Source organism: Ictalurus punctatus, chromosome 11 (assembly GCF_001660625.3).
Source record: "Ictalurus punctatus breed USDA103 chromosome 11, Coco_2.0, whole genome shotgun sequence".
Classification (NCBI taxonomy): domain Eukaryota; kingdom Metazoa; phylum Chordata; class Actinopteri; order Siluriformes; family Ictaluridae; genus Ictalurus; species Ictalurus punctatus.
The window spans coordinates 25,321,901-25,337,689 of NC_030426.2; the positions used below are offsets into that span (position 1 = coordinate 25,321,901).

Consider the following 15,789-nt stretch of genomic DNA (forward strand, 5'->3'; position numbering starts at 1 on the left):
TTGCTTTTCATTTTAAGCATAACAAGCAAGTATCTAACCATCTCGGTTAGGTATTATAAGTGCCTGACCGTTTGTAGGTACACACATGCTGCTGTGGCTTCTCAAATATCAGGCTGATGCACACACACACACAGACACTCCCTGTCTATTTCTCTGCAAAGCTGTCAAGCTCATCTCATTTACATTTATCCTGCACAGAATCACATAAAGCGCTTATTCTATCTTAATTACATTTCTCAGCCATTTTACATACAAGAACATCAATGTTTCTATGCCATTTATCAATTCTCCTCTGACTATCTCTCAGAGCTAGCATGTTAGCCGTTCTCACTCCAATCATTTCAGTTTTTGCTTTGGCGTGAGCACGATCCAGTTTCTCCTCCAGTCCCGCAAGATCCAAATCCTTCAGCTCCTCTTCGAGTCTTTTCTGTCTTTCTTCTCTTCCCTTTCTTCGATGATCTCCATGGTGAGCTCTTCTTGCTCAAGCCTTTTTGCTGTACACATATAGTCCAGTAAAGTTACAGAGTGAGAGGCAATCTGTGCTTTATATCAGGGTAATACAGAATAATAATAACGAAGGCACTTTTCAAGACTTGCTGCTACTTGGGATAGAGAGTGACGTTCCTATTGACAAAGAGGAAGTCATCAACATCTTGGAACAGATGGTTTCCCAACAGAAAGTTAAAACTTTGAGACAATTCATTTAGCTCTTTTAACAACGGACGTTGTCTCAAAGCAGCTTTACAGAAATATATAAAAACAGGATAGAGATTTTAAGTGTGTGGATTTATCCCTATTGGGCGAGACGGTGGTGACGGTGGTGAGGAAAAACTCCCTGAGATGATACGAGGAAGAAACCTTGAGAGGAACCGGACTCAGAAGGGAACCCGTCCTCATCTGGGTAACGACGGATAGTGTGAGAGTAAAGGAAAGTTCATTATGGTGTTTATATGAAGTCTGTTTGTTGAACTAGTCCACTGTTCACTAAAGGAGACCTGAGTGTAAAACTGCATGTGGTAAATGCAGTCCTAAGGACATCGCAGCAACCGTAGTCCCAGCAACCACAGCGAGAACGTCCATGTGGAATTGAGGTCCAAAACCATTTCTATAGTACTTCAAGCGGTACCATCGTCAGCGATCTCCAGACTGTAGTCTCCAGTTGATCAGAGCTCCATCAAGAGGTAGGGCATCAGGATGGATCCTGCAGGTCCGGAGAGCAGAAAGGATCAGGATCACTGGCATCTCCGTAAAATCATGTGTGGGTCGACAGAAGGAGTGAGGGAGAGGGAGGTAAAGAGAGAGAGAGATTGTTAGGTAAGGCTGTATGCTTTGCGTAAAAGAAAGTCTACTCATTGTAAGCTTGAGTAAACAAATACGTTTTCAGCCTAGACTTAAACACTGAGACTGTGTCTGAGTCCCGAACACTAATTAGAAGGCTGTTCCATAACTGTGGGGCTCTGTAAGAGAAAGTTATTCCCCTGCCTACACTTTTTGATCTAAGTAGGCATGGTGGTTCAAAGAAAACCAAAAGTTCTCTCAGGTACTGTGGCGCGAGACCGTTTAGTGCTTCATAGGTCAGTATTAGTATTTTTTAATCAGTGCGAGATTTCACTGGGAGCCAATGCAGTGTGGATAAGATCGGGGTGATGTGGTCGTATCTTCTATGACACTAAGAAGCCAGGTCAGCAAGCAGTGCGGAAATTTTACATTTGAGCCCCTGCTGCGTAGGGCTTCTGTAACATTGCATAATTCGGTATATAAACAATAACAGTTCATCTATGCAAGTCAGTTTTCAGCTTTGACCTGAAAAGAACTGACTTCTCAGTACTTGGCAACCTTACATGTGACTCATTGATTCATGCAGAGTCAAAACAAACAGCTCGAGGGTGGATCATATTGGTTCACACTGTGTAGTTAATATAGAGGGTAAGAGGGCAGGTGAGTTGAGACATGGATGCTGAGTGGAAGGGTGTAGCAGTGTCCTTGTTCTGTGTTGCCTGTGTGAGTGTTTTCCTGCTGAAATGGAGAGAACATCAGACGGTGAAGAGGAAACTGCAGAGAGCCAGAGAGAAGAGAGAGAAAGAGCTGGGACAGGCAGAGAAAGCTGTCAGCTACTTTAAGACTCAGGTATGCACGCACACACACACACCGGGTTCACATGTTCATCAGCACATGTAGTAATAATAATAATAATATTTATTTTCAGGAACCTTTCAAGGCACTCAAGGACACCTTCCAGCATAAAAACATATGATTATTAAATAATTAAGGGACCATCTCTAAAGTTACATACGACATTGGTATACATGTTTCTAACTTCAATAGCATTTGAAGGGAATGTATAAAACCAACTTTAAAAAATTCATGAAGGTGTCAGCTATAACGCACACCTTTTAGATTTTTGAGATTGAACAAAATAAACTATTAAATCATATGTAAATTTGATATGTATTTCACTACCGAATGGGCCCATACACAAAATATACCATAATTTAAAGCTTAATAGCATTTGAAGGGAACGACTTACAGTCACACAACCAGCTGTAAAGTGTTCATGTAGGTGTCTAAAAAAATCTAAAAGGTGTCTGTTATAGCTGACACCTGCATGAATACTATACAGTTGGTTTTGTGACTGTACGTCATTCCCTTTAAATGCTATTGAAGTTAGAAACGTGTATACCAATGTCGTATGTAACTTTAGAGACGGTCCCTTAATTTGCGAATATCTGTAAATATCAAACATCCAACTTCAAGCTAACTTTATACCAGTGTTTTGACTTATGAGCAGACAAATAAGTGCTCAGAAGATGATCTTCAAGAAGGTGGGGGAATGTAAAGTTGAAGAAGTTCTGATAGAAATAAAGAGGAGCCACATGATGAGCAGCTTTGTAAGTAAGCGTGTTACGACCCCGGTCTAGGTAACATAAAAACTATTAACATAACTCAATCATAATAATGAGGTTGACACACGTTTCGTTCAACTCTTTGATTTCCCTGACAATTTAATGATCGCAAGAATGAAATAATCCCAAAACAAACAGAATCACTCATAAAGCAAATCTCTTCAGGGCTGGGCAAGGCCAAAATAATAAACAAAACAGGCGCTATCTTGCCAAGTATCAATTTAAATAAACTAACAACGGACAAAGGTACTTCAAAATAAAATACTAACTTAACTCCCTAGCTGAATCAAAACGGAGAACAAAAGACTGACTCAAAATAAATGGCACCCAACCCCTACAGCTTTCGTGCTACCAAGAAAAGAAAAATTTACAATAGGTAGCAATATATACAAATAATAAACTCAGTCACACCATATACGGCAAGACAGGGGAATGGGACAACATGATAGGAACATAATTGTCCCCACCTGTCCAATGCCCGTGCACAACGTCAGCACGTCCAATTGAGGCAGAGAGATCTGTGAGAGCGAAAAAAGGGGAGAGAGAGAGAGAGTCCAATCTTATAATGGACACGAAAACGAACCGCTCACTCGTTCACTCATTCACTAGTCCCTATATAGCGAATTAGCATAACATTGGCTTGTATTTGGATGTTCGATATTCGCAAACAATTAAGGGACCATCTCTAAAGTTACATACAACATTGTAACATATAACATATAACATGACACATGTAACATACAACATTGTAACATAAAGTTACATACTACATGTTTCTAACTTCATTTGAATGGAAAGACTTACATTCAGGGGCGCACGTTAGCTTAGTGGTTAGCACGTTCGCCTCATGCCTCCGGGGTTCGAGTCCCACCGGGGACTGTGTGTGCGGAGTTTGCATGTTCTCCCCGTGCTGCGGGGATTTCCTCCGGGTACTCCGGTTTCCTCCCCCAGTCCAAAGACATGCATGGTAGGCTGATTGGCATGTCCAAAGTGTCCGTAGTTTGTGAGTGTGTATGTGATTGTGCCCTGCGATGGACTGGCACCCTGTCCAGGGTGTACCCCGCCTTGTTCCCGATGCTCCCTGGGATAGACTCCAGGTTCCCTGTGACCCTGAAGGATAAGCGGTATAGAAGATTCATGGATGGATGGATGGCTCTTGTATTGAATTAAATGAAGTTGAAGTGCCACCTGCTGGCATATTAGGTGAAGTGCAGACTATTAGGTCAAGAACACGCAAAATGGAAATGGCCTTTATTATGTTACCATTTTTTATAAGTACGCAAAAATAGTAAAGATAATAACTACTAATAAAAAATCGTATTTATTATATATTCATTTATTCTTTATGTATTTTATTGTATATAGTTCCGCAGTAAATGCAGATCGGGCGTCATGTCGGATTTCGCCTAGGGCACCTATGAACATTACGCACTCCGGCGTTGCGGTGAATTAATTCCAAGCTGGAGACAAAGAAATAAAACGACCGTATGATCTGTACAGCCACACATCAGTAGTGGCACGAATGTATTATTTTAATTATTTTAATTATTTTAATCAGAAGTTTGTGGACACCTGACCATCACACTAATATGAGTTTGTTGAATATTGCATTCCAGATTTATTCGCCCCTTTGCTGCTATAAAAAGCTTCTTTTTGGGAATCTCCTAATAAACTCTTCCGGGAAGGCTTTCCACTAGTTTTTGGGGCGTGGCTGTGGGGGTTTGTGTTCATTCAGCTACAAGAGCGTTAGTGAGGTCAGGTAGTGATGTTGGGATGATGAGGAGGTCTGGGGTGCAGTTGGCATTCCAGTTCATCCCAAAGGTGTTCAGTGGGGTTGAGGTAGTATTTATGACAGTTTTACCTTTTTATGAATGTCGTGATGCGATCTATCTATACAGTTATATATAGTGTTCTGTTAGACCATTTTCCCATTTTGTGTGTGTATATGTGTGTGTACGTGTGAATTCGCTGCTGTCTTTCTCACACTGCACAGTATGTATCACGCTACATGTCTGTCTGTCTGTTTGTCGAGCTACACGTCTGTCTGTCTGTCTCTCTCCCTACCTTCCTGTCTGTGTGACCATCAAACTACATGTCTGTCTATTTCAGCCTATTTGTCTGTCTGTCTCTCTGATTGCGTAACATCTGGTTTGATCAGTCTTGTGTGTCTGCAGAATGCTGGTGTTGATTTGAGCTCCATCGTGACTCTCCCTCTAGCTGAGCTGAGTAAACGGATCAGAGATGGATCTCTGCAGCCCGACGCTGTTCTCCACGCCTACATGGAAAAAGTTCAGTGCACTCTCAAATCTCACTCATTCACAATTTCACACAGTGTTCGCACACCCACACGTGCCCCCAGATCTCACCTGTATACACTTACATATCCAATTTCTCTGCCATCTCTGCCATTAACTCAGTAAAGAAAGGACTTTGTCTTTAGATATGAGAACCGTATTTGAGATGTATGAACCTTTCTAACATAAGTGCTGCATTCAGTTTAACACATGCCCAATGCTTATTAAACTAGTGCTTTAATTGTGCAGAAGTTTGGCAGCTGTGTGAAAACTGATCACTAAACATTTGGTCAGGTAACAAATCGTGTAGTAAGAACTCTATACTCAACTTGTCCTGTCCTCTAAAGGCTCTGGAGGTAAACAGGAAACTGAACTGTAGCACCGCTGTCCTCACGGAGAGTCTGAAACAACTGGAGGACATCGAGTCGCACAAAGACGGCCTACTGTACGGCATTCCCATCAGCATCAAGGACAATCTGGATTATGAGGTATTGACCGACCGAAGGAACGCTACGGAACTAGCATAGTTGTGGGTTTGTGATCCAATCCCATGTATTGGAGAAGAACTAGTGACTATAAGGTTAACCAGTAGGACTTTAAATCAGGAATATTTCTTGTTTGTAGTGGGGAAAACAATAGCTAATGCTTTAAAGTTCTTCATCGTGTCGATATTATAGTGAGGATACTGTAAAAAAAAAAAACACAGACACGGGTCTTCAAATGCAGTTCAAAGCTACGAATGAACCAGATATCATTCAACAAAATAAATCGAAAACACCAACCTCTAAGGAGCACAGAGAGAAATACACAAAACAATAAAGACAAAAAAAAAAGGTGTGGTTCATGAGGACCTCAAATGGTTTATAAACCCTGATCTGTCTGAATAGAGCCTCTAAACCAGGATATCACCGAGTTCTTACTTGACCATCAACGAGAGTTGATTTTTTTCAGGGATGTGTATGCCGTTAAAGGTGCTGAGAGTGTTTTTGTTAAGCCTATTATCACCATTCCTTTCAAGAAAGGGAAGCTTGTGTAGGCTAAAGATATTTTTAGCTCGCTATTTGGTAGTGCGGTTGCCACGGACGGTTTGGAGACGGATGCGAGCGCAGAGTATTTTATTACTAGTGAAATAAACGAGGCGAGGCAAGAATCGAGAACGAGAAACAAGAAACAAGATCAAAGAACATGAATCAAAACGAGCACCAGGGTACAAACGCTTGGTACGGTGATAACACTCAATACTTCGCAAAGAGTGAACGCCTCGAAAGTCCTTTTAAACTGTGGTGTGATTGTGTGGACGCAGGTGTGCGTGATTAGAATGAATGCGTGTTTCTGGGAATTGCCGTCCATGGCGGCCATGTTTGTAGGCCGCAGTGCAGGATGGGAAATGTAATCAGTGGTTTGCTGTGATATGATACTAATGAAGTGGATGGTGAGTGTATGTCTGCTTCGAGAACAGACTGTTCACTTGCTGCCTAATAAATATATCCCACCCCTCGACAATCAAAATTTTATTCACGTCACCTGTCAGTGGTTTTAATGTTATGGCTGATCGATGTATATGTGTGAATGGTTCTGTGTGTGTGTGTGTGTGTGTGTGTGTGTAGGGCTACGACTCTACCTGTGGCGTGTTGACTAAGTTGGATGATCCTGCCGTTAAGGACAGTGTGGTGGTCTCGGTACTGAAGAAGCAGGGTGCGATCCCCTTCATCAAAACCAACATCCCACAGGGTCTCCTCAAGTAAGAAACGCTCGACAAAACACACTCAAAAACACAAAACACTCGAAACACATTTTGCATTATTTTTGCATAATTATGCATAATTATGCATTATGAATTCATTATGAGTTCACCACCATCACTGTGCTATACAGAACCGATTCTGATGCTTTATTGAACTAGTATTGTGTGTGTGTGTGTTTGTGTGCTGTTTAAAAAAATGGTAGCTATGAATGTAGTAACCCCATATACGGGAGGACGGTGAACCCCTGCAACGTCGAGAAGACGTGCGGCGGCTCTTCAGGAGGCGAGGGCGCTCTGATCGCTGGAGGAGGATCTATTCTGGGTCTGGGAAGCGACCTTGGAGGAAGCGTCCGCATCCCGGCAGCCTTCTGTGGCATCTGCGCCTTAAAACCCACAAACAACCGGATAAGGTGTTTTTATATTTCATGCGTGAGATCAATTATACAGAATATACAGAATATCACAATATATGATAATATTATTACGGTGGACACGTTCTCCTCGTTTAATTCAGAAGGTAACCATCGTCCTTTTTTGATTGAACAAATATATAAAGGGCCTAGCTGTGAGAACATTTGAACTCATTTGAACTTTTGCTCACATTTCCTCATTTGGATAAAAGCGTCTGAATGTAATGAATGAATGTTAATGTAACTCGGGGCTCAGAACTCACAGCTATTAATGTTAAAGCTCACTAGCCACTATGGATATTTGCTTTGCCAGTTCAGTAGCTTGTTAGCATCTACACAGGCCAGTTGAAAATGCCTCATGAGAACATGATTCATAGGACTGTAATTCATAACACTATAACGATGACTTTCTCTTCATGCAGCTTGCATGGACTGTCTTCGAGTGTAAAAGGTGGGAAGACAGGTAAGACAGCTCCAGATACTCAGTTCCTATTGATTTGGATAGTAGTAGCTAGCAAACGTGACCAATTAATGATAATGTCTTTGGAATAAATGTTTGTTTCCAGCCCTGACGGCCGTTGGTCCCATGGCCCGTGATGTTGAGAGTCTGGCTCTGTGTATGAGAGCTTTACTCTGCCCAGACATGTTCACTCTGGACCCTACGGTTCCTCCCATACCGTTCAACCAGCAGGTACCGAACGCAGTCCGCTCCAGTGCAGCAGTATTGAATGTCATGTTTCTTGATACTTAATCACATTATTTTTTTCTTTTACCAGGTGTACGAGAGCTCGGAGCCCCTGAGGATCGGTTACTACGAGAGCGACGGGTACTTTCAGCCGTCTCCAAGCATGAGCAGAGCTCTACTAGAGACCAAAAAGCTCCTGGAAAAAGCAGGACACACGGTATCAGTGCTCGAGCCTCACGTGTATCATATTGGAGCCCGAAGCTGGGGGGATGTAGACACTTGGGGTATTTATAAACAAGTGATTTTAGAATCCATAGCAGGACTGATTACAGATGATACTATCATGCAAGGCAAACGTGAAGAAAACCGGAAACAACACTAGACACTAAGACTAGGGAGACTGGGAGACTAGTGACGGAAAACTACAGAGATGGGAATGATGAAGACATGAAACTAGAAACTAGTTAGACAGGAAACTATGGAAACAGGAAACTAGAAACTATGGAAACAGGAAACTAGTGAGAGAGGAAACTATGGAAACAGGAAACTAGGAAACTACTGAAAACTATCATTTGAATGTCTTTTTAGACCAAGATGTACATTGTAAATATGTAAGTATCTGTATTTATGTAGTCTGTGTGTGTGTGTATTTGTGTGTACAGTACATGTGTGTGTAAACTCCTGTGTATCCTCCTCTCGCTCTCTCCGCTGTAGCTGATTCCGTTTAACCCTCTCAGGACATTCACCGCCTTCCACGAGTTTGTTCTGAGGGGAAACGTGGCAGACGGCGGCGCCACACTCCTGCAGCACTTGTGAGTCAGATCTTCTCTCTGCCATTCTGTTATTCGTGTTCTAGCCACTGTTACACGATCCTGTAATGTGCGCTCAGGCTCGGGGAGGAACGGAGTACAGTAATCAGGATACCAAAAAAAACAAAAACCTGGTAATTGTGGCTCACGTGAGCAACCTGTTAGGGTGACCACACGTCCTCCTTTTCCCGGGACTCGGCTTTAGTTTCGTTATGATGTGTTTATGGTCTAATACACGGCGTCATGTGTGCGCATATTTGCATTGCTTTACCCCCTCTCTGTAATTCCCGCCTTCCTGCACACCGATTGGTCAATTTGTAAAATCCTTGCAGCAACTATTGGCCAAATTCCTGTCTCTCAACCGTTACCGTACTGCGAAGCGTTGTCGTGTACGGCGTCGAACAGTCGCTTCAGAATAACAGCAAACGACAGCTGTCCTGAGTCGCAACAACGCCCATGGCCATATAAGGTCGTGTTTAACTTCATATTATCGCATTGCTTCGTATTACACGGTCATTCAAACGAGTGAATGATTTCAGAAGGTACACTCGTGGCATCTGATATGTTCAGAACATAACAGAACATGTTCGCCCTAGCTTTTGGGATGCAATGTTACTCTTGACTTTATTTACACATGTGGCCTTGAAGTAATCCAAAATAATCAGATTACATTACTTTCATATTGCGATACTTGGATTACGTTACTGATGACATATATATTTTTGAATGTTATTTTTCAACATTTCTAAATAAACCCTCCTGACCCTGTGTGCGTGTGTGTCCTTTTTCAGTAAGAAAGGCCCGGTCGATCCATCTCTGAAGCATCAGGTCTTGTACTGTGCGTATCCTCTGTTTGGGAAGAGGCTGGTGTCGCTGCTCCTCAGACCCATCGTGAGATTATTCGACTTGTTTATTTCATGTACAGCACAGATAGGCAGTAATATATAGCGAAGGTGTTGAGAGATTGATTTTTATGTTGATTTTATATGACTATATTCTCATTTGAATGTGTTATTGTTGCTTTATTAGCAGCTAATTTGTCTAGCTAATCTCTAGAGGGAAAAAAAAAAGTTTTTCATTTTCAAAAGTTAGTGTCGGTTCGTTTTTATTGTAAACTGGAGAACATGAGAGTTCCCTAGTAAGGACATGAGCTGCAGCATTTTTAAATTTTAGCATTAACTAATTTGCGGTTGTCTTGAAAGCTTGATTATTAATATATATATTTTTGTGTCTCTTTCGTCTTAGTCTCCACGCATGGCTGCGTCTATACACGCTATCTGTGGTGTCGGGTAAGACTGAAAGTACATCTCTTATAAAATGACACCCGGTATCGGTACTGGAGCGACACCAGCAAAGAAATAATGGACTGGATGAAGAACTAATTCTATCTCATTTCATTTAAAGTGTACATTTAAAGAGATTTTGTACGGTGAATTTTATTCAATCGATACTTTATTGTATTCGCAAGGTGTATTTTTATTTTTTTTTCTCTTTAAGTTCTTCAGTTCATCATTTTAAAGCTTATTAGTTTTTTAACTGAAAAATATAGCAATATAGGATGGGTCTCGAGATCAGAAATGAAAGTGCGGTGTCATGCTTAGGACCGCTGAGTCGTATAGGTGTGTGTGTGTGTGTGTGTGTGTGTGTGTGTGTGTGGCAAACGCTGAAAAGCTGTGTTTCCTAAATCCTTCAATTATGCCTGAATAGTAAACATGACGAACGCTCTTATCTACAGCGTTTTCTTTTGTTTGTTGTTTATCCCTTTGGAGTAATTGGACTGTAAGTGATCTGATTGGAACGATGTGTGCTTAGTCTGGTAGTTACTTCTGTTTTCTGCTTTAAAGACCTTTTGGGAAAATGGATGATTTGCATAAGCGGTTCATCTTCTTTTACTTTGCAGTGGTGTAGAAGAACTGTGGAAGCAGCACAATGAGGTCCAGGTACGGGTGTGAACCTAATTGTTGTGAAACATATACTTATATATACTCATATATAAAGCTCACCCTATTTAGATCGGTCGATCAACACTACGGAACTTCCACTTAACTAAAGCCAAGTCGTTAGCCTGGACTCTAAAAACTCACTCAGCTTGCCCCAGTGCTATACCTAAACCTGGATTTTAGTCTGTACTAACCTGGTCGCAGATTTGTGGTAACACGGATTTAACGTAATCTACTAGAGACAATAATTTCAGGGTAGATCAGAATAAATATTCAAATGTAACAATTTATTAACCAGCTATGGACATGTCCAAATCCAATACTAAGAAGAAAGAATTCCATTCAGCGTTACTCAACATTACCAATCACATTCAAACATAATAATACTACAGAAGATCCTCTGAATCTTAGAGAGCTCTCAGCTAAATACACAGATACTCTGTAGCTCCACCAAATGGTGGTGTTTGGGATTAGAACTGGAATGTGGGATTGCGTTGATGTCTGTGGAAGGGTGTGTCTTATTTCAATACTGGAGGTAATTAGTGTGAGCGACCTGGATCTCCAGATTCTCTAGATCTTGATGGTGATTTGAGCTGTTGCTGAGGGAGCGAGACCGTATTTGACCTTTCGCAAGACCTTTTGAATGATAGTAAACATGTATAGTCAACTTCTTAGTTCCATTAAATAGATTATGTAATGCATATAGACCTTTGGGTGAGTTTTAGGTGATCTCAGCACAGAGAGAGAGAATGGAAGAAGAGGGGGGGGTAGGGGGGGGGGGGGGAGCAATGTGGTGAGGTTTGATCTTTCAGTCTGCGCTCAGTGTGCTGGGTTGTCTCAGATGAAGATGCTAATTCTGTGGGAGGGAGTTTTAGTGTTAATTCTCATAAGAGTCCTTTGTCCTCAGAGAGCAGTTCTGTCCAGGTTCAGATATCTTGGCACCAGCCTTACATTATTAACACGTTATTTGATGTTTTACTTTGTGAATTAAATTTATTTTTGAAAATATACACTCATTTCAAATCTGATGACTGGAACACACTCCAAAAAAGTTGGGACAGTCGACTGTTTACTGCTGTGTAACAAAACTTTTTCTTTTCATAACACTTATTAAGCGTTTGGACGCTGAGTGAAGACACCAGTTGGTTAAGTTTAGCGAGCGGAATTTTCCCCCATTCATCCGTTATGCATTTCTTCAGCTGCGCAGCTGTACAGCGCCTTTGTTGCCTTATTTTGCGCTTTATAATGCACCACATGTGCTCAATGGAAGACAGGTCAGGACTGCAGCGGACCACGCTCGCACCCGCACTCTCTGTTTACACAACCATACGCTTGTAATCCGGGCAGAATGTGGTTTGTTGTTGTCCTGCTCTGGATGGCAGCGTATGTTGTTCCAAAATGTGTACATATCTTTCTGCATGAATGCTGCCCTCACAGATGTGCAAGTTACCCCTGCCACGGACACTGACACACCCACATACCATGACAGACGCTGGATTATGGACCTGATGCTGATAACAGCTCGGATTTCCTCTTTGGCCCGGAGAACACGACGGCTGTTTTGTCCAAAAACTATTTGAAATGTCGACTCGGCGGACCACAAGATATGATTCCACTGTGCTACTGTCCATCTCAGATGAGACCGAGCCCAGAGAAGTGGGTGGAGCTTCTGGGCAGTGCTGATGTGCGGCTTCTGCTTTGCAGAGTAAAGCCTTAACTTGCATCTGTAGATACAGCGGCGAATGGTGTCGACTGACAAAGGTTTACCAAAGTATTCCCGATTATATTGTGTGCTGTAGAAGGTGAAATACCCCAAATCCTACCAATATGTCTTTGGGGAATGTTGGATTAAAGTGTTGGATTATTCACTGGCGCATCAATTGGCCGATCGCCGAGCCTCGACCCGTCCGTGCTCTGAAGGACTAGGCGCTTTTTCGAGGCTCCTTATATACTATGGTTAGACGATTACCTCACCTGTTTCAACTCGTCACATCGCTATTAGTCCTAAATCACCCCTGTCCCAATGTTTTTGGAACGTGTTGCATGCATCAATTTCAAAATAAACGATTACCTTTAAAAAAACAAAAAAAAACTATGCAGTTGATTAGATAAAACATCAAATACCTCGTCTTTACACAAATTGCTCAGAAAAGTCAGAATGGCAGAAAGCAAGAAGCGCAAGTTTCCCAATCAATTGATTGATTGATTGATTATTTTCCTATAACTGCATGACCCAGAGGGTTTTTATTAATGATGCAGGAAACATTATAGGCATGTTGTTCATGTTTGTAGGTATATATCCATGAGACGATAGCTGAGTGGAGGAAGCTGGAGCTGGACGTTCTGCTCTGCCCCATGCTGGGCCCAGCCTACAACTTCAACTACACCGGAAAACAAAGCTGTAACGTATAGATTTCTTCCTTGTTTGGCGCTCAGGGTAGAACCTGTAACTCTGCTTCATCGTACAGATGATATTGTTGTTGATTATTTTCCTATAACAGCACACCCGGTCATGTTTTAATACCTTACATAAATGCTGAAAATGCGAATTCAGTTAACGTTGGGTCTCAGTGTAATATCCTTCCACTGTCTACATTCACCTCGACAGAATTTCAGGCGAGATTGGGCGGGGCTAATCGGACTAGGAGTGTCAGGCGGCGTTAGACCATCAGCAAGTTGTACTGATTAGAATATTAGGCCACTATGTGCAAACCTAAACACTGAACTGTAATTTGCCCTTTTAGAGAACAGTAAATAGTTTTTTGTTGTATAATCATCAGGCCAGATATTTAATGATCGAATGGATTTGATCCGCTGCGACACTATTCCTGATTTTGTATGTGTGTGTGTGCTGGTGGTGCAGCTGCTCTGAGTTACACTGCGTTGTACAACGTGCTCAACTTCCCTGCTGGAGTCGTTCCTGTCACTGAGGTCACGGCCGAGGACGAAGATCAGCTGAAACACTACAGAGGATACTTTGGAGACGGCTGGGACAAGACCTTTGTCGAGGTGAACATGACACACGGTTTATTTTACCTGGTAGAGGTTACAACTTGGGCCTTGGAACTCGTTGGCCTGTAACTCAATTCACTGAGAATTGTCCAGCCATATTCTCATAAGATCCCATATAACGGTGCTGTATTTTATTTTTATTTTCTTTTAATGATCTTTTATTTTTTTGTTACATTTTGCATGCTGTAGTTTTAATGCTGAAGTCCACCTTTCAATTTACAGGCAGTTAAATGCTGAATCTTGCCCACAAGGTGGCAGCATTTCTATGGTTTCAAACAGCATTTAAAAACGAGTACAAGTCTGTGTCAAGAAAAAAAAAACCCCACCATGCTAATTGTTACGTGTGTAGCCACTCCACCTCCAACAAACATGACTGGACGTGTGAGAGTGGGGTGGGGTGGGAGGGGTCCTCAGTTCACCAAAACACTCTATGCCTGTGATCCCTATAGATCTGCTCCTTTACCTATGAGAAAACGATTCACAAAGGCGTGACTAAAGCAATATGTTTTCAGGATAGACTTAAACACTGGAAGTTGCCGGTCTCCAATTTTAACACTGCTATAGCTTTCACTATTCAAGGTGCTAACAAATAGCCCGCACCTTTTGATCGAGGTACGCGTGGCCGAGCATAAAAGACCAACAGTTCTCTCAGGTACAGTGGCACGAGAACATTCAGTGCTTTATTCAAGGATTCGAGGATTTTTATTGTTATTCCAACACATGTACATGACCTGGAACAAAATCAAGTACCAAATGTCCGGTTAAAACCACTCACAAGTAATAACAGCTGACCCAGTCATAAATAAATAAACACAAATACCCAGTCATTCATATATATATATATATATATATATATACACGCACTAAAACCTGAGAAATTAGCAGCATAACAAAACACATGAAACGTTTAGAGGCATTTATAGGTCAATAGTAGTATATTTATAATCCATGTGAAATTTGATTAGGAGCCAATGCAGTGTGGATAAGATCGGTTAAGGGGGTCTACTGCTTGCTGTAAATGTATAACTACGTGTGTGTGTGTGTTTGTGTGTTCCAGGCTGTACGAGGCGGTGTGGGTCTGCCGATAGCAGTGCAGTGTGTGGCTCTGCCCTGGCAGGAGGAGATGTGTTTACGCCTAATGAGAGAAGTGGAAAAGCTCTGTGCCGAGAACAAATGCTCCAACACACAGCACTAAATGCACACCCATTCCATATATATATATATTGCATTATCCTTGAACAGAAACCTCTTCTATTATAAACGGCTAACAAATAATGGAAATATATGGTACGGATATAATGTTTATTTACCAACGAAAAGTTTACATTTATATATGTATCCCAGTTATATGATTTGAAACCAATCCTTTGATGTTCAAGTGAGGTTTAATAAATAATTTCAATTCAAAAGGTTGTAAGGGAACTGGGTCTGTTTATTTTCAGTCTCGCACAATAATCTCTCATTATATATCCTTGTTTATAATGTAGACATTTTACTAGAGATTAAAACGACACACTTTTAAACCCGTTCCAGCGTGACAATGCCCCTGTGCACAAAGTGGGCTCCAGGAAGACGTAGTTAGGGTTGGTGTTGAAGAACTCATTCATAGGGGTGCCAATAGTTGTTGCACACCTATATTTAAAAAACAATTGCAAACACAACACCATAAAAAAAAATTTAACAATAGATGAAACGGATCAACAATGAAGACAATTTTTCACAGCCTCCTTTGCTCATATTTACCAAGGGTGCCAATATTAGTGGAGGGCACTGTAGGTGCGCAACAATTATTGGCACCCCTATGAATTCATATGAGAGTATGTTCCTATTGATATTTTACATTTTTTAGTACACCTGGGTGACTAGGAACAGGAAACCGTTCAAGCATGATGTCCTGTTTCACAGGGGTATAAATACAGTGAGGGAAAAAAGTATTTGATCCCCTACTGATTTTGTACGTTTGCTCACTGACAAAGAAATGATCATTCTATA

At 41.5% G+C, this 15,789-nt stretch overlaps 1 protein-coding gene across 2 annotated transcripts; it reads left to right on the plus strand.

The window, feature by feature from the left end:
* Positions 1–1,893: 1,893 nt before the first annotated feature.
* LOC128634042 (fatty-acid amide hydrolase 1-like) lies at positions 1,894–15,206 on the plus strand. Of its 2 annotated transcripts, none has more exons than XM_053683855.1 (15): positions 1,894–2,127; positions 5,078–5,191; positions 5,545–5,685; positions 6,805–6,938; positions 7,145–7,351; positions 7,774–7,814; positions 7,918–8,042; positions 8,128–8,253; positions 8,751–8,848; positions 9,637–9,736; positions 10,091–10,134; positions 10,746–10,785; positions 13,078–13,186; positions 13,649–13,794; positions 14,855–15,206. In XM_053683855.1, the coding sequence occupies exons 1-15, from the start codon at positions 1,951–1,953 to the stop codon at positions 14,990–14,992; spliced, it is 1,740 nt and encodes a 579-aa protein (XP_053539830.1). In that variant the 5' UTR covers positions 1,894–1,950; the 3' UTR covers positions 14,993–15,206. The 2 variants fall into 2 exon arrangements, with proteins under 2 accessions (XP_053539830.1, XP_053539831.1); XM_053683856.1 differs by lacking the exon at positions 1,894–2,127 and adding an exon at positions 4,649–4,742.
* Positions 15,207–15,789: the final 583 nt, after the last annotated feature.

Coding starts and splice junctions, on each gene's coding strand:
- LOC128634042 (XM_053683855.1), top strand. CDS start 1,951: ATGGATGCTGAGTGGAAGGGTGTAGCAGTGTCCTTGTTCTGTGTTGCC. Junction 8,849..9,636: donor GCCACACTCCTGCAGCACTT/GTGAGTCAGATC, acceptor GTCCTTTTTCAG/TAAGAAAGGCCCGGTCGATC. Junction 13,187..13,648: donor CTACACCGGAAAACAAAGCT/GTAACGTATAGA, acceptor CTGGTGGTGCAG/CTGCTCTGAGTTACACTGCG.